General features: G+C 41.5%; 2 protein-coding genes across 3 annotated transcripts; both read left to right on the forward strand.

Annotated features, from left to right (window-relative positions):
- The first annotated feature begins 1,513 nt into the window (after positions 1–1,513).
- LOC129192883 (electromotor neuron-associated protein 1-like) lies at positions 1,514–19,267 on the forward strand. Of its 2 annotated transcripts, XM_054797298.1 has the most exons (10): positions 1,514–1,712; positions 4,058–4,153; positions 4,629–4,711; positions 6,835–6,972; positions 7,043–7,535; positions 9,122–9,208; positions 9,671–11,874; positions 12,722–12,866; positions 12,937–13,154; positions 14,773–19,267. In XM_054797298.1, exons 1-10 carry the CDS (start codon positions 1,529–1,531, stop codon positions 14,926–14,928), a joined length of 3,804 nt encoding a protein of 1,267 aa, XP_054653273.1. In that variant the 5' UTR covers positions 1,514–1,528; the 3' UTR covers positions 14,929–19,267. The 2 variants fall into 2 exon arrangements, with proteins under 2 accessions (XP_054653273.1, XP_054653274.1); XM_054797299.1 differs by lacking the exons at positions 12,722–12,866; positions 14,773–19,267 and having other exon boundaries at positions 12,937–13,086.
- A 1,153-nt stretch (positions 19,268–20,420) lies between these two features.
- LOC129192895 (growth arrest and DNA damage-inducible protein GADD45 beta-like) lies at positions 20,421–24,576 on the forward strand. The gene is made up of 4 exons (XM_054797317.1): positions 20,421–20,587; positions 21,701–21,802; positions 21,925–22,141; positions 23,853–24,576. Exons 1-4 carry the CDS (start codon positions 20,430–20,432, stop codon positions 23,955–23,957), a joined length of 582 nt encoding a protein of 193 aa, XP_054653292.1. The 5' UTR covers positions 20,421–20,429; the 3' UTR covers positions 23,958–24,576.
- The last annotated feature ends 1,537 nt before the right edge of the window (positions 24,577–26,113 follow it).

Here is a 26,113-nt window from a genome sequence, read left to right on the forward strand (position 1 = left end):
GCCTATCCCAGCTGACTTCGGGCGACAGGCGGGGTACACCCTGGACTGGTCGCCAGCCAATCGCAGGGCATATTAAAATTATATGTGAATAAAAAGAAAATCATCTCATATAATTTATTTAGATTTATGGGGTATTGCTTAAATTGAAGACATAAAACCATATAAAGTAACGGGAAAATATATGTACTGTAAATAAAAAGAAACTGTAAAATATGCGTAGATAAAAAAAAATACAAAAATAAAATCACGGCAATTCATTTAGCTGAATACAGCCCAAAAAAATACTAAAAATATATGAATAGTTATAGTGTAATTCTAAAATAAAGAAATAAAATGTGGAACACATACATGAAGCATTTATGAATAAAAAGAGAATCGAGCCAATTAATTTAGTATTTATGATAGCACTGCTCAAGTCAAAGATATAAAACCATCTCAAATAAGAGGGAAAACATATGCTGCAAATAAAACCCAATGAAATCATAAAACATGCGTCAATAAAAATAAAATCAAGGTAATACATTTCGTCTGTGTAGGCTCTCAGTCGTACAGGAGTTGTCCATCGAGGAAAAGGCTTCTTGAGACGTCATCTGTACTTCTGTGTAGAAGGTGTCGGACGTTTCGCTCCTCATCCGAAGAGCTTCGTCAGCAAACTAATAAGTGCTGGTAGCTTAGGCCTTAAATACAGTAAGAGTGGGCGGAATTGGTGTGCCAACACCCTCCTCCTATTGGTTCGTTACACTAAGCCTGGGCGGAGCAGTGGTATAATCCTATCCTGTTATTCACACCTACGATAAAAGGGAAGTGTCGCTCCCTGAATTGGGTATGAACGACTCTGATACTGGCTTGTTAGCATCTATTGTTCTGGCTCGGCCCTGCCTTCACCTCAGCACTTATTAGTTTGCTGACGAAGCTCTTCGGATGAGGAGCGAAACGTCCGACACCTTCTACACAGAAGTACAGATGACGTCTCAAGAAGCCTTTTCCTCGAAGGTAATACATTTGTTGATTTGTGAGGTATCACTTTAGCTGAAAATACCAAAAGAAAAAAAAATAATGACATAAAAAAATAATAGAACAGAAATAGCTATAATTCTAAAAATGTGCAAATAAAATGCGGAATACATATAATAAAATATGTGTGAATAAAATGAAAATCAAGGCAATCAATTTAGTGATTTATGTTTGCTTGCCTTATCTGAATATACTGTATATTTAATACAATAAATACTCATGTAGAAATTAAATATACTGTATATATATATATGTGTGTGTGTGTGTGTATACTGTATATATATTTGTGTGTATATATTTATCCCACAGCGGGGAAATTCACTCTATATTTGTGTGTGTGAATATATATATATATATATATATATATATATATATATATATATATATATATATATATATATATATATATGTGTGTGTGTGTGTATTTATTTATTTATTTTTTTTATTTAAACCATGAGAACTAATCTTACTCATGCGTTCCTTCCACGGTCAACTCCACCAGTGGTCTCCTTGGATGACGTCACAGGCGGCATCCAACATGGCGTCCGGCCGGCTGCGGGAGAGGGAGGTCCGGCAGGAGGCGAGACGCTGCGCGGACTTGAGCTTCCTCCAGAGCAACAAATACTCGCTGCTCATCGTCATTGGACGCACGGCTCACCACGGGCACGCAGGACACGTCTGCCAACACATCCAGTCAGGTATTTCCGTCACATTTTACACACAAAGAAAAGGGCTTTAATTCCTCTCAGCATTGCGGCATCCGATGGACCGTGAATGCGTCATATGGCCACAATCCAGTATGTCCTTCTTGGACATTTTAGCTTGAAAAACACGCGTTATGTAAGTTGTGAATGTGTGTTGTTTTTTTTACATTGACGATAGAAGGATGGATGGATTATGGACGCCATTTTCACTCAAAAGCTTCAGTAAATAAATATTAAAGGTGCAACGTGATGTTGTGAATGTCTTCGTACGGGCCACAACATTAGGAACACCTGCACTGTGTAATGTGATGCAACGTATCACAGCATATCGACAGTAACGCTCAGAGGTGTGCTAACTATTGCCGTCGGTGTGCCGACTAAAACATTAGCAACAAGCCAATTAATAAACGGCCACATTGTTAGCTTCATACCTCCAGGACAGTGTTATGATGTCGAAAGTGAGCCTCTAGCTTGAACTTGTTCTACAACACAGCAGGGATGTCCAAAGTGCGGGAAAGCGGTGCTACCTAAACCGTTTTTGCCAAACAATGCCCAGATTTTGCACAAGGCTGCATTTTGCAAGACATTTTTGCCATTGAAAATGAATGGGGAGTTTTTCAAAGTTTCCTATTTCTCACATTTTGGACAGAATGCTCTGATCATTTGGGACTATTATTATTATTTTTTGTCTGTGCAATACCGTGTGGGAAGAATCCCTCAGGTGAGACTCCAGAGCTGTAATTCAGGGTGCAGGCAGCAGAGGGCAGTAATGGAGCCAATGTATGAGTGAAGAAGGGTTAGAAGAAGTAGAGATTCTGGAAGTGTTTCCACATAAGATGATGGATGAATCCCGACAAAAATAAAGAATAAATGCTCATCTTCTGCTGGAGTCTGTACAATTGTAAATTGTTAAGATGTACTCTTTGATGTGGTCATGTGGGGTGTGGGAGACGACTTTGATCCTTTGATGAGCTCCACTAAACCGTGTTATTGCATTGGTTGCCTGCATGCTTGAATGATACACAAACTTCTCGCTAGGTGGCAGCAGTGCTCAAACGGATCAACAGGATCCCTGTTCAACCCAGTGGAACAAGCTAGCATGCTAACCATTAGTATGTCAGCGTTGTTAATAAGTCAGCATCTTAGCATTTAAGCCATTTCGACATGTATAAACTTACATAAAGACAAAGCACTGGCATGCTTGATGTTAGCATGTTAGCTTTTTTGTTTTAGGTATAAGGTATAAACTTGCATAGACAGTGTTTTCATGTTCAATGTTAGCATGCTAACAGTTATCTTTGCTAGTATGCTAATATTAGCATGTTATGTATAAACTTACATAAAGAGTAAGTCCTATTATGGTAAGTGTTATCATGCTAGCATGTTAGCATTCGTAGGATATTAAAATTAGCATGTTAGCTTTTTAGGTGATTTTCAAAGTTATAAACTTATATAGACAGAGTTTTCATGTTCGGTGTTAACATGTTAACAGCAAGCATGTTAGCATTACTAGAATGCTAAAATTAGCATATTAGATTTTTTTCTATTTTCAAAAGTATAAACTTACATAGACTCTGGTTTCGTGTTAGCTGTTAGCATGCTAACAGCTTGCATGTTAGCAATGTTAATATGTTAATATTAGTGTGTTAGCATTTTAGCCATTTTTTCAGGTATTATCTTACATCCACACTTAATGCTATCATGCTAGGTGTTAACATGCTAACAGTTAGCATGCTAACCACAGCATTTCAGTCCGGCGTCAGCTCGTCAGGGTCCGGGCGCGGGATTCGACAGCGAGTTCAGCGTCGGCATTGCCAGCATTCACACACAATTTCGCCTAAAATTGCACATTGCTGGGTATTATTGAAATTCAACAAATAAAGCGGGGAAAATACAGCAGAAAGGCATCATGTTAAGGGAAAAAGCTGAAATAAAAAGTAACAAATGGATTGTTTACTTGTTTTATATGCGTTTTAATATCTGAATGTTCCAAGCAAGGCCACACTGTTTTTAGGCAGTAAAGAATCAGCTAGTGATGCTACAGCGCTGTGTTTTCCATCCAAAAAGGGCATACTTTAGTGAAAAAAGGATGAAAACCACTGCATTACATTGTGCCGGGGTACCTAATAAAGTGAAAGACAAAGAGTGGTTCCTCTTCCTGTCCCGGCCTGTGAAAGGCATTTTCCACCAACGCATCAACTTTTAATGAGTTTCACCTTAAGTGCTTTTGAAATGTAATTAAAAGCTCAAACCTTCGGCTCACTTTGCTGCGCGCCGTCAGTTTAGTCTTCGAGCGTCTTGCCGTGTCGTCATGTGACCTCTGCTATCTTGCCTGCAAGGGATCCGCTCGTGGGACGTGGACTTGAACGACTGCGACCTCGACGTCCACCTGCAGGAGTTCCTCTCCCATCACACGGCCTCCTTCAAGGGTGCAGGTACTGAAAAAAATATGCCAGGAAACAAACAAAAATGAGCATGAATGGGTTCGGATGTTGCCGTGGTAACACGCCAGCTTGGCTAGGGAGGAAGGAAGGAAGGAAGGAAGGAAGGAAAGTGAGGGGCGGCAAGGTGATTTTTAGACCCTTAGGACACAAAAACAATAGAGAACCACACCCCTAAAGTGCACAGAGGAATGTTTACATGCTGGTGTTGCAGTATTGGGTTCTGTGCACCCCATCGCTTCAAGACACGATTCATCCAAAGTGTGCATCGAGCTTTCATGCATCCACTTCCTCTTCTCCTTGTCCTCAGTCAACCTGGCATGGCGTCCCGCTGGCTCCTGCGCTTCCTTTTCTCTAATTTGACTTCCTCCGCTCCCTCCACTGCTTTCCTTCAGCGGGGAGCGTCCTCGTCTGCCTTGACCGTCTCTCGCTTTTTTGTCTTCTGCTTCTGGTGTCTTTGCCACACAAGGACACAAGTGCCTGCGCCACAGCGGCCGAGTGTTGGACACCCATGTTGTGATCGCTCCATCTCAGGAACAGGCCCACTCTGAGGTGAGGGATGGACGTCCCGGATGGAAGGAGGACCTCGGCTATTGACAACTCTGCACATGCAGTACGGTAGCGGTCAAAAGTTTGGAGACACCCTTTAATGCTATTAAATGAGAATACGTCTCCAAACTTTTGATCGATACTGTACTTTGCTTTTCTTTCTTTCTTTTCGACGTGAAATCTGATCAAACACATCTTGAACCACTGCAGACGCGCGTTGGCCCATTTCAGGCAGCTTTCTTCTATTTTTTGCATCAGCCGAGACGAACTCATTGAAGTACCGGGAGTGAGTTGTGAACACGAAGCACATTACAGTGAGTCAACTCAAAAAAAGGTTTTAAAAATCCATTTTAAAAATAAACAAAAGACATGAAAAAAGGGACCTAACAGGACTGTGCTGAGATTTTAACCCCCAAAGTCAGGGGTGTCCAAAGTGCGGCCCAGGGGGGTCACTGTGGCCCGCAGCACATTCTAAAAATAGAATTTAACAAGAAATCTTAAAAAAAAAAAAAAACACAGCAAAAATTGAAAACTCAGCAGTAATTTTACAAGATTAAATTAAATATATAATAAGGAAACGTTTTTTTTCTTCCAATAAAGTCTTTGTGATATTATGAGGAAAAATAACGTCATTTTAGTAGCATGAAGTTTAAATATTAAAGAACAAAGAACCTCATGTGGACCATGTGACTTGTAGAACATGACACATTTTTCAGAAGGGTAACAAGACTGAGTGAAAACTAAAGTATGAATTTTAACCAAATTGTTGATGTTGTTGTTTTTTTTTAAAGAAAATAAACTTAAAAGCATAGTTGGGATGAGGAGTACTGCAAATATTTATGCAAAAATAACATTTATGAAGAATTGAAATGATTATATTTCATGGTGAAGTCTAATTGTAGGAATTAGGACTCTGAATTTGCAGTACTCAAGGTAGTTAAAATTAAATGTATTTAAAATGTATTTATTAAATATGCAATCAGATCAACACTTTACCCAACCAAAAAAATCTATCCTAGAGTTTTTCTTTGGTGGAATGGGCCTAAAAATCGAATCGAATTGGCAGTTGAAGAGCATTTTGCAATAAATGGTGCTCTGCTTGGTGGAAAAGTGGTTTGGTTCCAGTGTGTGGCCTGTACTTGCATTTTGGCAGTAATCCTTCGTGTTTCGAATTTTGCGGTGTCACTCTATCACGGTTTTCCACAAATCGTCACTGTTTTGTGGAGGAATACGGCCTTTTATTAGTAAAAAAAAATAAAGCATATTTAAGCAAATTTGACAGATTTTTTTTTGCCTAAATTAAGCATTTTCAAGCATAAAAATGGCTCTGTGAACTCAAAACACAAATATAAGGCATTCAGAAGACACATTTAAAGACGTAATCACGTGTAGTATTCTACACCGGTCACTAGGTGTCAGTAATGTTCCATTGATGAGACAATAACCACTGCAGGAAGTACTGGACAGAAACAGGAAGTGAAAAAAGAACAAGAAGGAACTTTGCCAATGCTAACGTGTGAGTCTATTTTATGTCTTGTTTTGTTCTTATTATGTCTACTACTTTGGATAGTGATGTGCGATATCACGGATGTCCTTTTCCGATCTGACGCGGAGTAAAATTCAGGCCGGTGTCGGCGATACCGATCCGATACCGATACTTCACGAAATGTGTCTGGTAAATTTGAAAAAGTAGTGTATTTTATACCATAGCATAAAGTATACAAGACATTAAATTAATTTATTAATGAAATAAACTATTCATTGAAATAAATTATGAATCAGTATTGGTCCGCACATCACTAATATCGGGTAATACGAATGTAAAGATGACTGAAGGGGTGTTATTTCATGTCTAGAGTGCTCAAATAATGTTAAAAACAGCATTTAGAAGGCCGTGAGCAGGTTTTTATGATCTGACTACAAAAATATTCCACAAGGAACCCTACTTAGCGGAATTTCACTTATCACGGTCGGGTCTGGAACCAGTTAGCCGCGATAAATGAGGGATTACTGTAATTCACTTTCTGTTCTCCTTTATTCAGTTGTGTTTCTTTCCAGTTGATTTCACAATAAAGATGGTGTGTCTTGTGTTTTGATCGTTGCGTCTTTCCCTCTCACCTGGTCAGGTGTGCGCTTTCTTGTCCCGGGAGTCGTCTCACAAGCTGCTGATCTTGGCCGGCCAGAGCGTTGAGGACAGTGGCGACCTTCTCTTTTACCGAGGCCTTTTCTCCCCCAAACAGCTGAAAGAAATACTAAGAGAGCAGGTAAAAAAAAAAAAGTGTACTGGATCGTCTGTCGCTTGCTTCCGTCTATGACTAACTGTGGGAGTTTCAGTTTCCAGATGAAGACCACCTTGCCTCCCGGAAGCTCAGCCTGACTCTGTGCTGCCCCAACAACGCAGCCCCCTGGAGGAAGACCCTCCAGCCCTGTCGGGGTCCTGTCGCACTTCACATCAACCCCCCAGAGGTCCTTCCTGCCATGTCTGCCTTGGGGGGGTTCACCTCCCTCGTCTCTGGCACCCTCTCCCCCTCGTCCCCGTTCGAGCTCCTGCCTCCGCCGGCCACCGTGGGCTTCCTCAAGCTGTCCCGCCCCTGTTGCTACGTCTTCCCCGCCGGGCGTGGCGACTGCGCCTTCTTCGCCGTCAACGGCTTCACCATGCTGCTGGACGGCGGCTCAGACCCGCAGGCGTGCTTCTGGAAGCTGGTCCGCCACCTGGACCGCGTCGATGCCGTCTTGTTGACGCACGTCGGCACGGAGAACCTCACCGGGGTCAACAGCTTCCTGGAGAGGAAGGTGGCAGAGTCGGAGTTGGCTTCTAATGTCAAAGGTGACGTCTTTCGTATCTTTTTTTAACTTCGCTTAGCATGACGACGCAGCCACGCAGACCTTTGAAAGCGCGGACTTCAAACCGCTTGCGAGTCTTTAATCGGTCCAGTAAAACCAGATTTATGATCAATAATGTTTGCCGTAATGTCATGCAAGGCACCGCTTTAAAAGCAGAAGTAAACAGGCAATGAAACATGACACGGCCGTCCTGCCGGTGGGGAAAAAAAGGTCGTCATCACCCGTCAATCACAGCAATACAGGCCTGCGGAGGGCGAGGGGGGGAGGGGGGAGCTCAGCCAACGCTGCCATCAAGTGGCCAACTGAAGCGACAACACACATCATGGCTTTGAAATGTCGGCTCAGGCCTTTCTTGTGCACATAGTTAGCAAAAAGGAAGACTTTAAAGGTAAATAATGATTAAAATAGTAAGTGTTTCACCATTTGCTAAATTTGTACATGAGGTTTTGAATTATCTGTTTTATATTTGCAATGTAAGATACAAGAAGGTTTCTTTACATATGTTTGACATTTTTACACTAAAGAAATCCAAATTTTCCCTCTTTGCTATTTAGAGCCATTCTCGTCTTCAGTCATGGTCTCATTGACACAGATAGCTGTCCTCGGCTATGCCTGCTGGTAACTAGCAGCTCCTAGCCCAGATTTTAGCTTGTAGTTCTAAGCAAAAACATCAGCCGAGAGACAGCTCGCATCTAAAAAACCCCTCGTGAGTTGGGACACTCGTATGCCAAGGCACCACTGTACAAATGACAATAAAAAACACTGTGACTCAAGTCACAGTAGATACAAATAACTTTGGTCTTGTTGCGGGAGCCATCTGCCAGGGCTTTGGAGCTCAGCTTAACATTCAAAATACCCTTTTCTTTCTCCATTTCAGCTCAGTATTTGTTCCTGCTTGTGGCTCCACACCCATCGCTGCATTTCCTCAAACTACGGTGTGGGCCGAGGGTAATCGCGTGTCAGGAAAAAAACAGTGGCGTCAAAGGAAATTTCCATGAACTTTGTCAGCCGTACTGGAGACACATCATTTTGAGGACTGGTACTCGATTCATGGGCCATACATCAGATTCTTTCACTCGTGTGCACTGTTTGTGTTAACATCAGTTAACATTGTCGTGCCGTGATTTGAAGATTCAACACAAACATCCACTATTAGCTGATGTTGACGCAGCAGTATTTTCATTAGTTTGGACTTTGTGTCTCCTTAATGTTGTATCTAATGTAATTCATGATCAAAGTATAACGGTTGAGGGTTAACAGCTGATAATGCCCACTGATTTGGAGAAATGATTTTGTTAGTGTAACAACTGGGAGCATGACTGCCTGTTTGTGATGCATGGCGGACGTCCATGACCAAATTTGGGGTCATAATAAGTTGCAATTCCTGCGTTATCTTGCAAAAGTTATTGCGTACCTCGTCAAAATTAATTATCCATCAAAATGATTTGCCCCCATGTCCCCTCGGGGGCGAGGTTGTACTGAAAAAAGGAAACCAACCGAGGCAAGGTAATCAGCTTTTAACGATGTAAAAAAGCGCTCATTGTGTCTTCATGTTGTGCTTGTGAACAGAGGACTTATCCAAGAGGCTCATCTCCCCAGAGCTCGGAGTGGTGTTCTTTAACGCCCCCGGTGGGTTGCGGGTGGAACAGCAGCCTTGTGAGTATCAAATTCAATTTGAAGATGGAAAAGAAAAAAGGAATAACACAACTTTTTTTTAACTTTCTTTTTTTCCGCTATACTAGGACTTATTGTTTCATCATAATTATAAAAAAAATCCCTGTAATATTAAAACATTATTCAAATAAAAATACAAGGGTTTCTTTTTTGCTACAAAATGTTTTTCTCATATTACTACATTACTTTACTTTCATAAAGTTTTTATATTTTTGTAATATTTTGACTTATTTTTGTGATATTTGTTCTGAATGATACGACCCCCCCCCCCCCCCCCCCCCCCGCTATAGGACATTTATATATGTAAAAAATAATAATAATAAATTAGATATTATTGGTGTGAAGATTTGCATTCAAACTCCCTTAAAGAATAAATACAGTAGATATCATCTTTCACTGTAAGAGAAGTCGTAGGACGTCTTAGTGTCTTGCTTGTCTCATCAGGTGTGAACGACGTACTGAAGAGCACAGACCAGGCAGCTCTAACCATACACTTGTTGAAGAAGTTAGACATCCGACCCCAGCCTATGTTTCGACCTCAAGTGGTGCCCCCCGAGCCAGTAACCCTGTTCCAAAAGATGGGAGTGGGACAGTTGGATTTATACATACTCAACCCCGCCAAAAGCAGCCAGGAGTACCAGACGTTCATGCAACACTGGCCTGACTCAGCATCATCTGGAGCGCTCCCCCTCACCGCCCTTGCCTCGGTGTCCGCCCTGCTCGTGTGGCACCCGGCGTGCCCCCAGGAGAAGGTGGTTCGAGTGCTGTTCCCTGGTGTTACTCCACAGGCTAAACTGCTGCAGGGGCTAGAAAAGCTGAAGACTCTGGCCTTCCTCCAGAAACCCACAGTGACCACCGGGGACCTGGAGAGGTTGGCGGACGCAGGGAAGACCAAAAGGGCTGAGAGCCAGGATAGCGTCCACTCACAAGGGAAGGAGGTGCCTCCCAAACACGGGAAAGACGCAAAGGTGAAATTAATGAATGTAGACATTGATAAAGCCAAAAAGCAAAAAGTAACAGAGAAGAATAGCTCAAAGAAAGCCAGTGGAAAGGACGGGAAGAAGGATGGAAAAACAAACGGCAGGGAAGAGAATGGCATCGTGAGGAATGGTACAGGGAGGAAGGATACGCTCATCTCCAAACCAAAGAATGACAACAAACAAAAAAAGGAAGCAAAGAATGACTCCAAAGCAGCGTCCAAAAAGACCAAGAAGTTACCCGGCAAGAATGTAGACGTCAAGACTGAATCAAAACCTGACAATGAGGCGGCAATGGAAGTCGCAAAGCCAGTTGGCCCCGGTGCTCAACAAGAGCCTATGAAGAGCCCCTGTGCCTCAAAAACGTCCAGCCCTGAGGACATGACTGCTGATTTTCTCCACCTTAGAGAGGAAGCGGAAAAAGAGGCGGCGGACAAGGCCGATAAAGGTAAGCAGACAGGTGGCAGCCCAGAAAATGACAAACAACTCAGATGTTTGGGCGACCGGGGTGCGGAAAGACGAGTGCAAGGGACCGTAGACCAGTTAGGACTTGGTAAGAAACCAGCAAAGGTGGTAGGATTCCCATCTCCATTGAAGGAGACCCCAAAGGACGAGCAAGACATTCAGTTAGACTTGACACCCACTGAATACACCCTCCTGGACGGAGCTTTGAGAACCACCCCTCCATCACGATCCTCCCCAGAGAACCAGGCGAGCCCAGATGAGGAAACAATGGAGAACGCTTCCCCCGATTCAAGACCCAACAGTGCAGGCCACACTCCTTACTGTCTGTCTCCGGATGACGTGTGGTGCAACAGAGACACGCTTAGCAGGCTACAAGCCCAGCTGGAATCAACTGAAGCCGCCCAGCCCAAGAACCATCCCCGGAACGCTCCAGAGAACCCACTGAACCCCAGAGAGAAACACCTGAGTTTTCTCTCTCTGGGTCCACTAAAAGACGGTGCCTCTGACCCGTCCCCCTCCGTGGCCAACACCACCACCTCCACCCACTCTATGCCAGCGGAGGTTAGCTCGCCTCAGTCCACAGAAGTGGATGAGTCGCTGTCCATGTCCTTGGAACAAGGGCCAATCACGGGGAGTCAGAGAGAGGTAGACGATGGCATTCATCACCCTCACCCCAACGGAGGACACTTTGTTGGGGTGTCGCTACCCATGAAGAAGCCCTTAAGGTCTTTGGGTTCAGAGATGGGGCGTCCTCCGGCCCCTAGCGCCCTTCACTTTGAGGCGTCTGCAGTTCACGATGTGGACCTGTGTCTGGTGTCCCCGTGCGAGTTCAAGCATTTCAAATCGCTCGACTCCAACTCGGGTATCAGCGAAGCCTCCAGAGGCGCTTTTGGACCACAACATCACAGCAGCAACCACAACACCACCCCTGCAAAGGACGTGTCACCCAGCGAATCAAACGCCCCCGTCTGCATGGAAGACTGCCCGTCCACCACGGCGGACGGAGTCCTGGACTCCGATGAAGACGAGTCGTGCAGCGGGCCGCCACACCTCCGCAGCAGTCAGGCTCTGCCCCGTGACCCCCTTCCAGCCCGGCTCAGGGATAGCCCACCCCTGCCTCCTCATCCGGATGCCACCATGCCTGTTCCGCAGTCTGACTCCACAAAGAAGGTCAAGACAAGTTCCGTGCGAGGAAAAACAGCTGGGGTGAGTTTGGCGTGAATAAGCAGAAGATAATTACATAAACACCACAAAATAGGTTTGAAATATACAGTATTTTAGAAGTGGATATATATTTACTGTATTTTATATTAATTACAGACAATCCAAAGCAATCAATTCTCTAATAATTGCGCTGTATTTATTTAATTTTATATTTAATGTATTGATTATAGTGTATATTTTATACAGTGCGATATATTATTCATGTTATTTTATTATTAAATGTTTGTGTGACTGTGCCACTAAACTCTTTTAAGGGTAGGGTCAGTGACTTCAACATTTAAAAATAAAGTACATTCTTAATTTAAAAAATCATTGATTAATGATCAGGAAACATAATAAATTATTCATAATCCATAACAACAATAATAATAAATATTATTAAATTATTAGGCTAATTATAAATGTATTAAAATTAATTTAAAATATATATTTTTAAACAATATTTTTCATATTTATTAATAAAAACACTAAATAAACAGCTATTGTCACAAAATAATTTGATTAAAAAAATCTTAATGAAATGCTGTATTTGACTAATACTGTTATCATTATGTTAATAAAATATGTCGAAATTGACCTTACCTTATTATATATTTATCTATATACAGTTTAAACTAAATAACAAAAGAAATTACAATTAATTTTCCGTGTTTCCACTTCTACAGCAGCCCGTCTCGGCAGCAAACTAGTGCAGGTACAAGGGCCTGACTTACATGCGCCCTCTGCTGGTTGCTGCCATGTACTGAAATCCATGATGCCTTCAGAACCTCATTGATTCAAAGCTTAATTGCTATACTTTCAACCATAAGCGAGCTACCGTGTGTTTTAGGTGATTGAAGGCTCCCAAAGAGCAAGCTCAGGGAAAAGCAAGACAGGAAGTGGCGTCCTGAAAGGCAAAAAAGACAATGCTGCACCGTCACGCACGTCGTCTGCCAGCAGCCGCCCACCACCAGTGAAATCCTCCGCCAACTCAGGTGTGATTGATCACCTGTATTGTGTTCTTGCTGCTTTGTTTTATGGACTCTCTCGGTGTTCCTGTTCCAGACTCCAAGCTGATCTCTGCTGAGGACGTGAGCGTCTTTGTGGACCTGGCCTACGTTCCCTCCGGAGCTTCATCCCCAACAGTCAGCGTGGACTTCTTCAAAAGCGTACGCTCCTCCTGTTACATCATCAGCGGCGACTGCCCTGAGAGGGAGGAGCTTATGAGGCGCACGCTGGACGCGCTGCTTGATGGCAAGTCCTGCTGGCCCGACGCCATGCAGGTGACAACACACACACACACACACATCTTATATTGCATGATGATGATAGACGTTAGTTGTTTGTCACATGTTGCAAGGCAGAATTTGTGCCCCAAACCCCAAAAACGCCATTATCATTGTTGTCCTCACGTATAAGTGTTTTTCCATGAAGTCATATTTCTCCTGTCGTGTTGAGAAGAATTGTATGACATTTTTGGATAGCAGATTATTGTTTGCTTTATGCATCATTTTAGCTGTTTGAAAATTTACTACATCAGCAAATTAAGGGAGAAAAAATCCAAAGCTACATGTCCCTGTGTGAAAAAGTGATCGCCCCCTAAAGCTAATAACTGGTTGGGCCCCCCTTAGCAGCAACAACTGCAATCAAGCATTTGTGATAACTTGCAATGAGTCTCTTACAGCGCTGGGGAGGAATGTCGGCCCACTCATCTTTGCAGAATTGTTGTCATTCAGCCACACTGGAGGGTTTTCCAGCATGAAGCCTTTTTAAGGTCATGCCACAGCATCTCAGTAGGATTCAGGTCAGGACTTTGACTAGGCCACTCCATAGTCTTCATTTTGTTTTTCTTCAGCCATTCAGAGGTGGACTTGCTGGTGTGTTTTGGATCATTGTCCTGCTGCAGAACCCAAGTTGGTTTCAGCTTGAGGTCATCAACAGATGGCTGGACAGGATTTTTCAATAGACAGCAGAATTCATGGTTCCATTTATCACAGCAAGTTTTCCAGGTCCCGAAGCAGCAAAACAGCCCCAGACCATCACACTACCACCACCATATTTTACTGTTGGTATGATGTTGTTTTTCTGAAATTCGCCGTTACTTTTACATCAGATGTAATGGGACACACACCTTCCACAAAGTTCAACTTTTGTCTGGTCAGACTACAGAGTATTTTCCCAAAGGTCTTGGGGATCATCAAGATGTTTTCTGGCAAAATTGAGACAAGCCTTAATGTTCTTTTTGTTTAGGAGTGGTTTTGGTGTTGGAACTCCTGCCATGCAGGACTTTCTGCCCGGTGTCTTTCTTATGGTGGAGTCATGAACCTTAACTATGGAAAGTGAGGCCTGCAGTTCTTTGGATGTTGTTGTGGGGTCTTTTGTGACCTCTTGGATGAGTCGTCGCTGCGTTCTTGGGGTAATTTTAGTTGGCCGGCCACTCCTCGGAAGGTTCACCAATGTTCCCTTGTGTTTGCCATTTGTGGATAATGGCTTCCACTGTGGTTTGCTGGAGTCCCGAAGCTTTAGAAATGGTATTATAACTTTTTCCAGACTGATAGATCTTAATTAATGTCAATTATGTTTTAATGGGGGAGGGGGCGATTACAACTGCATTTAGTGTTCAGTTGTGTTGTCATTGACTGATATTTAACTTTGTTTGATGGTCTGAAACATTTAAGTGTGACAAACATAAAAAAATAAGAAATCAGGAAGGGGGCAAACACTTTTTAACACCACTATAAATATGAATAAATAAGTATTTTTACTGATAAGTAGAAAATATAAAGTAAAGTAACACCACCAAAACTCAGCACCGCGTCCCAAAGGTCCTGTCCTGTGCAAAAGTCTTGATGTTTTAATCAATGAAGAGACGTCACCTGTCTTTCGGTCTGCATCCGCCAGGTGACGCTCATCCCCACATTCGAGTCTGCGTCCATGCAAGACTGGTACCAGCAGACCCTGGAGAGGCAGCGGGAGCTGGGAATCGTGGTCCTGGGGTCCAACAGCACCGTGGCCATGCAGGATGAGACCTTCCCGGCCTGCAAGATTGAGTTCTGAACAGTGAGGAAAACGAGGATGAGGATGTATTTCGTCTCTTGAATGACATTTTAATGGTATTTAGTATTTTATGTGTCACCTCCAAAAAGCCTTGATTTACTTCAATCCCAAAGCACTCTTGTACCGATGACACATACAGTAATAGGATTGCATGATCTTCTGGTCCGGTGACCCTGTGCTATACAGGAGAGGAACCCGAACACACACACACACACACACACACACACACGCCAAGAAAAGATGTGTCTCAGCACATTCAAGTCAGAATAGTTAACATCCAGTGGTTTTAGCACTGAAGGCATTCAAAATAAGGCGTTCCAATAGCAAGCAAGTGCAAGCTGTAAGTGTGTGAAAGCATCGTTTTTGTTTTGTATATAAAAAAAAAATGCGTCCATGATGACATCACGTGGTCACTGGATAGACACACGTTTGACAAGTGATTCCAAACAAAACGAGTCCCCGTTTTTCATAAAAAAAAGGAAAGTTTCCAATGACATTAATGAAAGTGAATACGTGGACATTTCTGCCATCTAGTGGAAGAGCATTTTATTGTTCCGCCTGCCACGATTCGTCGCTGGAGTCGCTGCAGTAGATGAAAAATATTATTATTTTTGATAAATACGTTTTTAGACCAATTAAGTGAAATTGGACGGTGAAATTGATTATCTCTCACGTGCCGCGGCACAGAGGTTGGGAATCACTGCGTTAGTTCACAACAGCTGACTTGAACGTTGTTAGAAAACAAAAAACACGTTATTGCATATTCATCTTTTTTGTTGCTGGTGTTTAGTGGAAAAAAAAATGAAAGGGCCATTATTTTTTTAAATTAAAGTGGTAATTATTACTTAAATGAAATTAAAGATAAAATAATAATATTTAAATTAAAACAAGATTAATGGGGGGGAAAAAAAGAAAAAAGATTTTTAATTAAAAACTGACAAAATACCTAAATTTCTTAGCTATATTTCCAGTGGAAATTGACCGGAATTTTTTTGCATTCCTCGCCGCTTGTAGCTTCATCTGACAGTGTGCATAATTGTATATTAATTACATTTTTTAGTTAATTTGTTGCTGTCGTTCAGTGGAAAAAAAAACGCTGATTAAAGAACTATCATGTTTTTTAATTAAAATTGTAATCATTGTTTAAATTAAATTAAAGATAAAAATAACAAATATTTCAATTAAAGCCAGATTAATAAAAAATATATATATTTTATTAAAATTCCTAAATTTTTCTGCTAAATTTCCCATGGAATCTTTTCTCCCACCCACCTTTGCATTCCTAGCTGCTGGGAGCATCATCGGAAAGTGTGTGTTATTTAAATTTAATAACATTCTTTCTTTAATGTGTTGCTGTTGTTCAGTGAAATAAAGTTTGAGTAAAGAAACATTTTTTAAATTACGATGTAATTATTGTTTAAATTCAATTAAATATAAGATACAAAATATTTAAATTAGAGCACGATTCATTAAAAAAAGTGTGTATCATTTAAATGTTTGAATTTTTTTCATTTCATTTGTTTCTGTTGTTCAGTGAAATTAAATTTGACTATAGAACCATTTCTTAAAATTACGATGTAATTATTGTATAAATTAAATATAAGATTAAAAATATTTAAATTAGAGCATGATTAATTAAAAAAGTGTGCATAATTTAAGTTTTATAATTTTTTTCATTTCATTTGTTTCTGTTGTTCAGTGAAATAAAATTTGATTAAATAACTATTTTTTTCTAATTAAAATGTAATTGTTTAAATTAAATTAAATATAAGATAAAAAAATATTTCAATTAGAGCATGATTAATTAAAAAAAATCAAAATATTAAATTTTATTTAATTTGTTGCTGTTTAGTGAAATAAAATTAAAGAACTTATTTTTTTAATTAAAATGTAATTATTGTTAAATTAAATATGACATCAAAATCTATAAATTACAGCACAATTAAGTATAAAAACATGTAAGTGTTTAATTAAAGAATTGTCTGGTCATGACAAAACAAAGTGAATTATTAGAAATAACAAAAAATTTCCACTGACCCCTTTTTTTTTCTCCCCTCACGTGTCCAACTTTGAAAATGTCCACAATTTCTCAGCTAAATCTTGTTCTGGAAATGTACTGGAATTCTTTTTCCAACGGACTTTGCATTCCTATCTGCTCGTAGCGTCGTCTGGCTCGTGTGCATCATCTGCATAATCGCCAATCCGATGACCACATCAGAGCATCCGATGAAATGAAGGTGTATTGTCCTTGTAATCACATGAATGTAATCCATTTTAGCGTGGGTGCTTACGCCAGACTCAATTGTGTCACGAGAGAAAGTGATGGCGTGCATAGATGATACTGAGTCGTATTTTTGCAACAGCATAAATGAAAGATTAGTCAAAAGGAAATAAGAAAACAGCAGTAAAATGATCCCTCAGCTGTGACTAAACGCGCTTCGGTTACGCTTGATTTGACGCTTTCCCAAAGGGTTTGTCTAAAAACAAGTCCGACTGGAAGAAATGATCTGTAAAACACAAGCGCAAGGTTATTAATTCCACTTAACCACTTAGCATCTTTCAGCACTTTTTACCATGCATGACACCGCAAACACCACCTCCAAGTCCAAAAAAAGCTTCATTTCCTTGACTGGAAACATGTTAGTCGGGACGTGGGCAGAAACCCGGAAGCTCTTCTGGATTTCTGACACTGCCCGTGAAAAAAAATGGAACAGTAGATATGTTAAAATAGCAGCTTCTTCCAGAACAGGATGAATCATTTCGAATCCGTTTACGACCTGTACAAAACAACAAACAAATAAATATGTCAAGAGGACAATTATTTGACTAAAAAATGGGCAACAGCTGACATTTCCTTACTCTTCCCTTGCAGGAGTGCTCCAAATGTGTGTACAGCGCCCCCTTCAGGATTTAGGCCGAGCCACTGCAAAACTTTAATTGTCCTCCAGTCTAGTCGATATTGATATCTCTCACTGGATCGCTTAGCAGCCGAGTGTGAAGCGGCCGGGATAAGAATCAGCACCTCCAAGTCCGAGTCGAGGGGTCTCGCCCGCAAAAGGATGGAGCGCCATCTGCGGGTCGGGATGAGAACCTGAAAGTGGAGGAGTTTAAGTACCTCGGGGTCTTGTTCAGGCGTGAAAGAAGGATGGAACGTGAGATCGACAGGCGGATCGGTGCGGCGTCTGCAGTGATGCGGACTCTGCATCGGCCCGTTGCGGTGAAGACGGAGCTGAGCTCTCAATTTACCGCTCGATCTACATTCCTACCTTCTCCGTAGGGTGGCCGGGCTCTCCTTTAGGGGTAAGGTGAGCAGCACTGTCAACTCGGAGTAGAACCGCCGCTCCTCCGCACTGAGAAAAGCCAGGTGAGGTGGCTCGTGCATCTGGTCAGGACGCCTCCTGGACACCTCCCCGGTAGGAGGCCTCGGGGAAGACCCATGGCACGTTGGTGAGACTATGTCTCTCAACTGGCCCAGTGGGAGAGGGAAGTCTGGGCTTCCCTGCTTAGGCTGCTGCCCCTGCGACCCGACCTGGATAAGCGGTAGAAGATGGATGGATAGTTGATAGTGATGGATTTTGGGGCTTATTACATCCGTGTTTTTTCCCAGGAACTTGCCCTGTTTTTGCCTCCTTTCCCGTCACCCTCCCGTTTTAATAGTTTCCCGTAAATGTTCCGCATTTCATCTTATCATTCATAACCGTCTTCGGTACTGCGGGTGACACGGTGACGTTATCTACGCTCGAGCCACAGCAACCAGTCGTCTCTTTCCCAGCCTCGGGTAAACTTCCCTTCTGTTCTAAAGCAAATGTTGCCAGGTGTGCCGTAAAGGTGAAATTCTTCGAAAGGTTTTGGCTTGCCTAAACTAAAAGCACATTGTGGAATGGCTCAGCTAGAGCCCAGACCTAAGTCCAAATGAAAATCAGTGGGGGTGGGGGCGCACAAGTCACGCCCTCCAAAATCTGACACATGCGGAGCGCGTCTGCAAGGAAGAGTCGACTTCCTGTCCATGTTGAATTCATTTGTCATATTTTTCTGTTGAAGTGTGCGGGGTATCATTCACTTTTTTAAAAATATACGTTTTCCAACGATTGATCACGGTGTCATTGTTTTCCGTAATAAAAAGCTGCTATTTTACCAGAAGTTTCCACGTGTTCCAGCTGTAACTGTGTGTGTGGGTGTCGCATGTTTGGCCGACACACTCTACTGTACCTTGTTTCATTTCATGATATTCATGAGGAGAGCATACGCGGTGATCATGACGTGCGTCTCGTATGTTGAAGGGGCAGCAGGAAGGATGGACCACCAATAACAACAATAATAAAGAATGTTCGACAGCTCATCCTTGTTGTTGTACTGTAGTTATTAGAGATGACATCATTTCACACACTGATATCATCAGAATATGATATAATCTTTCATGCAAACAAGCAGGAGGGTGATACTATTTTATTGACTTTCATGTTCATGTTATTTAATGTAATATCTTTATTCGACAGTCGAGTTTTTTGTTGTTGTTGTCCAGTGATTTAACTTTATTAAAGCACTATTATAAAAAAAAAAATATATATATATATATATATATATATATAGTATTTGTTTTAAAATTAAATTAAAAAAAAATAAAACTATTAAAAATTAAATTAAAACACTATTAATGTTAAATTAATGTATTACGCCTAAGTATTACGGTGACATTGGGGGGGGGAAAATCGGAGATTTCAAGAATAAAGTCAAATTTATGAGAATGAAGTCGTAAATTTATGAGAAAAAAAGTCAATTTACGAGAATAAAGTTGTTTGTATAGATTAACCTAAATTTTCAGGTAATTATGTATATATATATATATATATATATATATACATATATATATATATATGTATGTGTATAACATTGAATAAATTAGCCATTTAAACTTTCCAAGGAAAGTAAAACTTCTAATGAGAATAAATCAGGGTTCCAAAACTACTATTGCCAAGTAGTTTTTAATACTTTAAAAAATTATGGCGTCACACTGACTGCTGTTTGTTTTTTTTTATTGTATTATTTCTTACCTCGATAAGGTGACCAACATGGTGCCGTGCACGCCATTAGTAGCACAATAACATTCGTAAGACTGCTCGTGCAGCCTGTACCTAATGAAATGGCCCTGCGATGGGCAGATTCAACATTTTGCTTGCAGATTTCTGCAGAAGTCTACCACGCGACGTCCCGCCTCGGCCTTTCATGATATCCCTGCCCTAATCACGGGAGATGAAATCAGCTGTTGCACCATTTAGCATCGAATGGCGTCTTTTTTTAGACACCTTATTCTTCTGTGGCGTCACATGACATAGCGTGACTAATGGAATCACCCCAACAAAACAAAAACAGCCAAGCCCTGCAGTTTCTGATTGCATGCAGAAAGAGTCAGGAGGGAGACGATGTCATTTTCCTGGCAGCCAATCAGAACACGCCGCTAGTTTCGGTTCCGCCCACCCGCTCTCCCCCTTATGGCTAAAGCTATGAGAAGTGTCGCCACACTCTCAACCAACAACACAACTAAATGCACGCGAGGACTCTATTCACTCCCGGCTGAGGTTTTTTTTGTTTTGTTTTTTCCTGCTGTTGTTGCAAGAATGATACCCGAGGAGAACTTTACTTCCAGCGTCATGGAGAACAGGTGAGCTCTCCCGAGCCGTCTTTCACCCTCTCTTGCCGGGCAGAAGGCTTGCGTTAATGCGCCATGTGGAGCCTGAGGCATGACACGTGCCTTCATGTGCATTATTCCCCACAAAACTTTATGTAGGCAGAGTGAAACGCAAGCCGTTATTTGCTGCAATAGATGAAAATGTGTGCAAAAGGCACGGGTGCCCTTGCATGTTGCACAAGTGCATTGGAAACTATGGAAATATTAAAAATGCCAAATGATAATCCAAGAAAAAGATTTTGCTGCATTACTGGCTGTTTGTTTTCTACTTCTTAAAAGATTATATTTTTAAATCATTTAATTTCATGATATTTTAACGGTCATTATTATTTTTCCCCTTTTTATAGTATAGCGAGGCATGTGAGTTCCCTCTCAACTTGCAGCTTAAAAGCCTTATTTTATTTATTTTTTATTTAATGGTATTTAGCTGTCATTTATCATTTTAGCCTTTTAATTTATTAAACATATTTATTATAATTAATTTATGTTAAATTAATACATTTTGTAATTTCAATTATTGTTACATTTTGTGATGAATTAATCCAGTTCATGAGAATTAATTTAATTTCACTGAACTGCCATTATTTATTATTTTTGCAGGGAAATAGTTCTGTTAACTTGCGAGGCTCTCGACTTGGAACCAAATATGGTTCCACACAGGATAAAAGGCTGATTTTATTTTATTTGGAATTCACTGTATCATCTAATATTTTTGCCCTTAATTCATTCAAATGTATTTTTATTTAGTAAAATTAAAATAAGAAATTAATTAATTGTAATCAAATTTGTTTATGCTTTAAAAAATTTATATATTTATTATATTTAATTTCACTGAACTGCAACTGTTGATTATTTTTGCAAGGAAATCGTGGGGCTCTCACGTCGTGACCAAATATGGTTCCATGCAGGCTAAAAGTCCACATGCTGGGTTCTTATTTGATTGATTGCATTAAAAAACAACTTGAAAGGAGTACGGTAGTTAGCGGAGTTAAGCAAGTGTGCAAAGTGCTAACCCACAAGCCTTTACGTCGCCCTCTTGCTGCTGCACGATGCATGGAGCTCACGGTTTTTTGGTCCCTCTTTCAGGATGCAGTCTGCAGGTCTGGCCCTGGAGGAGCTTCTGGTGACGGCTCAGAAACAAGACTGCCTGACTGTTGGCATCTATGAGTCAGCTAAACTTCTCAACGCGTGAGTTGCCTGCCGGTTACATAACGCACAATAACACGACTCTCCTCGCTCCCACTTGTTACCTAAAGCTCACCACGCTCCTCCTCCTCATGTTGTTGTTGTTGCTGCCGTCTCCTCTCCAGGGACCCGGACAGCGTGGTCCTGTGCGTCCTGGCGGCCGACGACGAAGACGACGTGGCGCTGCAGATCCACTTCACTCTGCTGCAGTCATTCTGCTGCGACAGCGGCATCACCATCCTGAGGGTGTCCGGCGTGCCGCGACTCGGCAAGCTGCTCGGAGCTGTGGACGCCAACAGCAACCAGGAAGAGCCCAAAGACCTGCACTGCATGCTGGTGACGGTACGATGACTTTATTTTCCCGAGCTTACGTCTGCCACAAAAGAACACATTGCTAGCCGGAAGAGGAAGAAAATGTTAGCATGAGTGGCGATATTGTTTGTGTTGTGCGCAAACGCAACCCATTACCAGAATGGTGCAGAAGTGCTACCTAGGGGACTGGAGTGGAATTAAGTTATTAGTTATAGTTATTTAGTGGTTTACGATTTACTGTACTGAATATTTGCAGTTTCTTTTTGAACTGGTTGTACAATACTGCCACCTACAGAACTGGGGTGGAACACTTTCCACTGACTGTAGAAGTTTATCACAGGTTGGCTGTCGTTGTTTTGTTTTTTTTTTTAACCCACGTGGCTTCTTTAAGTTAAAAGTTTGGACATTTTTGTTTGTACTGCATATTATCGCCACCTAGAAGACTGGAGTGGAACATTTTCAACCATAATTTACATCTGTTCAGTTTACCATTTTCTGAAATACTACTATTTTTATTTTTATTAATTGATTTTTACAAGGGGCTTGATAGGTATGATAGGTGTTTTAAGCACTTTATATGCACATTACTGCAACCGACAGGACTGGAGTGGAACATTTTTTTACTATAATTTACAATAATTTTTTATAATTTACAATAATTAATTATACATCTTTAGTTTATTGTTATTTTTAATTTTTATTTTTTAAACACATGGCTTCTTTGTTTAGTAGTTTGGACATTTTTATTTATTTATTTGTAGTGCCTATTATCGCCACCTAGAAGACTGGAGTGGAAAATTTTCCACCACAATTTAAAAAATTTATTTACGGCTGTTAAACTTTTTTTTTGTAAACAATAGCTTGCCATTTTCTGAAAATCTACCTTTTTTTTTTTTTTTTTTTTTTACAAGGAGCTTAGTACATTAAGATGTTTTTACAGCCACCTGCAGGACTGGAGTAGAACTTTTTTTTTTTTTTACTATAATTTACAATATTTGTTAATAATTGACTATACATATTTTGTTTTAAATTTGGTTTAAAATTTTTCTACAAAATATGTATGTATATTTTTTTAAATCACATGGCTTCTTTGTTATATCGTTCGAACACTTATTCGTAGTGCCTATTACTGCCACCTACAGGATTGCAGTGGAAACTTTTTTTTTAAACAATTTTTTTAATCTACAGTAATTTACAATAGTTTTGTTTTGCGTACATTTTTTTAAATTCTTGACAATGTTTTAAAAATTCCGACAATATTTATTATACACATGGCTTCTTATGGACGTTTTTATTTGCAATGCCTGTTACTGCCACCTACAGGACTGGAGTGGAAACTTTTTAACCACAATTTACGATCGTTTTAACTTTTTTTTTTTTTTTTTGAACAATGGTTTAACATTTTTTGAAATGCTACAGTTTTTTGTTTTTTTTACAAGGGGCTTAATATGTTTGAACATTTTTAAGCACTTTGTTATGCACATTACTGCCACCTGCAGGGCTGGAGTGGAGCAGTTTAAATCTCAAACTAGTTTTTTTTTTTTTAAATTCTACAAAATGAAGGCGTGGCTTTTTCCATTCATATTTTGGATGTTTTAAAGCACATTATAGTACATGTTACTGCCACCTACAGGACTGGAGTGGAAGACTTTGACTCCGATTTACAACTATTCTGATTGTTCCCACATAAGCTGTTGTTTATCTGTACTAATCAAACATTTTTTAATGTTTCTCCTTGCAGAACCCCCAGGCTGAGCACTGCAGGCTGCAGGAAGTGGGGATCTACTGCCAGGAGAGCCGCCGCATGGACCAGTGGGTGCCTGAACTGGTCCTGCAGGAGCGTTGAAGCGCGCCCTGACGCCACAGGAAACATGGAGGAGCGCTTTCTGGGTTCACTTACAGATGATGAACTTTAAGAGGATGTTGCAGCTCTGCAAGGGGACGGCACGGCGTGGACGGGGCTATCCCGATTTATGCGACAGAAGCTGGAACCAAGGACACACGACAAGCTAGAAGATCACATGTCCAGACTATTATTCTTCGCAGGCCAGGTTTTCCTGAGACTGTGTGTACTTTGTGCTGCTAATCAGCCCTTGCTGCTTGCCCAGTGCAACATGAGGGCTGCTGAGAGGAGAAATTCCACACCCCAGCTGGTTTCTGGAGGAGCCGCGTGGTTTCTTAGAACCAGACAGGAATGTCGCAATGCTGAAACTATGCCAAGCATTCCTGTGTATTCCTGCATGGAAGATTCCTTGGAGAGGCGTGTGCATTGCAGCGTCGGAGAGGACTGGGCAAGAGGAATTGTCTCCATGGAAACTGAAATGGTGTTCACAGGAGCCAAAGAAAGACACTTTCCGAGTATTTGATATTTACACCTTGATGAATTGGTGAATAGTCCATGTGCTGTATTTGTTGACGGTGTTATTTATGCCTTAAACTCTTGCTAACAATAAATTATTTTCTTCATATCACCTTGAATGTCTCATCAATTGAATTTCAATACAAAAGACTTAAGCGCTATTGTATATAACATGCATAACTGCACCTGCATGAGTGTTTTTATGCACGCATGCATTAAGACACCCTAACTGTAACTTAGACAAATGGTCAGTGACTCAGGGACAATCAGTTGCGAAGACGTTTTACTCTATGGCGGCCATGTTTTTCAATCAATCCTGCTCAAATTTTACACACGTGCTTGTTGGCCCCCTGAAGGGGTGAACCATATTACACGGTAGTCCAGCTAAACCCCCTCAAGTTACAGTGGGTGTTGTGTAGCGCTGCATGAGAAATTCCAAGCCAATCCGACTTATGGAGGTAAGTAATAGCGCCACCATGTGGTGTATTTGTCAGAAAAAAATAATAGCACAGACAACACAGTAGGGGAGCATGTGTCAGCAAATTTTCACCCATTTGTGTGTGGCGGTTCAAGAGTAGAAGAGTTACTTTCCATTAACAAATACAGCCATGTAGAAATAATATGGCACTTTTGTACTCTGTAGGCGTGTAATGCTGAGTCATGGGGGTTGAAGTCATGGAACAAGACAGGGATAGGATTTCCCCGCACCGGTAAACAAGACGGAACCGTGGGCGGAGGCAGAAACTCCCAAACAGGCAAAGCAAGCCGATGCAGATCAGCCGCTCCGTTCCCACTGATCAAGCTTTTTGGTTTTGATGCTTTTGCAGAAACTTGCATGTGCTAATTACTCGGGGCGTGATCCCCCTTCCCACAGAACACCGTATCGTTACACCATGTTCCTGCGGGATCCTCCTGCCTTCCCTCCTTTGTGCTGCCCCCCGCCCTTCCCGCTCACGTTTGCTCAGTGATGTGAGGCCGTGCGGCCGGGAGAAGGGAACACTCCAGCACATGCGCCTCCCGTTTGTTTACTATCAGACGCCCAGGAGGGGGAGGGACTGGACCCGGGGGCCCTGAGGCCTGATTGGCTCTGGCTCATCCGCCCTGACTGTAGTTTGAAACTCTGTTGACCGGTGTCTCGCACGCAAACAATGACATTCCAGTTAGCAAACTAAAGCGGGAGGCCTCACCTTGCTGCTCTTTTGTGGCTTTGACGGTCAGGATCAACCATCATAACACAACAAGCTTCCATACAGTATCTTGCAAAAGTCAGTACACCCCTCACATCGTAGCCGTTCTACACAACTTGGATTTGACCATCCACTGAAAATGCGTCAACATGCAGCCATTATTGTTTCAATACCTGGCAACACAAGTGAGGAGCAAGATAACTGTGCCTTGCTTACAGTCAAGCACGGCGGTGGTAGCGTCACGGGCTGCGTGAGTGCTCCTGGCACTGGGGGAGCTGCGGTTCACTGAGGGGAAACGTGTATTGTGACATTGCGAAGCAGCGCATCATGGACCTCCAGGTCGCGCCATGACACATATTGCTTGTGATTCTTTACAGGTTCTATTACAGATTATTGTGCCTATGATGAGATCATTGAAACATGCAATAAAAGCCTGTTGTTCCGGCAATCAAGTCT

The sequence above is a fragment of the Dunckerocampus dactyliophorus genome, chromosome 13 (assembly GCF_027744805.1).
Source record: "Dunckerocampus dactyliophorus isolate RoL2022-P2 chromosome 13, RoL_Ddac_1.1, whole genome shotgun sequence".
Taxonomy (NCBI): domain Eukaryota; kingdom Metazoa; phylum Chordata; class Actinopteri; order Syngnathiformes; family Syngnathidae; genus Dunckerocampus; species Dunckerocampus dactyliophorus.

Excerpts from the sequence above, each read along its gene's own strand:
- LOC129192883 (XM_054797298.1), top strand. The coding sequence starts at position 1,529 with ATGACGTCACAGGCGGCATCCAACATGGCGTCCGGCCGGCTGCGGGAG. Across the intron at positions 4,712-6,834 it reads AGGAACAGGCCCACTCTGAG|GTGTGCGCTTTCTTGTCCCG; the intron begins GTGAGGGATGGA and ends TCACCTGGTCAG. Across the intron at positions 12,867-12,936 it reads GAAATCCTCCGCCAACTCAG|ACTCCAAGCTGATCTCTGCT; the intron begins GTGTGATTGATC and ends TTCCTGTTCCAG.
- LOC129192895 (XM_054797317.1), top strand. The coding sequence starts at position 20,430 with ATGAGAAGTGTCGCCACACTCTCAACCAACAACACAACTAAATGCACG. Across the intron at positions 21,803-21,924 it reads TCAGCTAAACTTCTCAACGC|GGACCCGGACAGCGTGGTCC; the intron begins GTGAGTTGCCTG and ends TCTCCTCTCCAG. Across the intron at positions 22,142-23,852 it reads TGCACTGCATGCTGGTGACG|AACCCCCAGGCTGAGCACTG; the intron begins GTACGATGACTT and ends TTCTCCTTGCAG.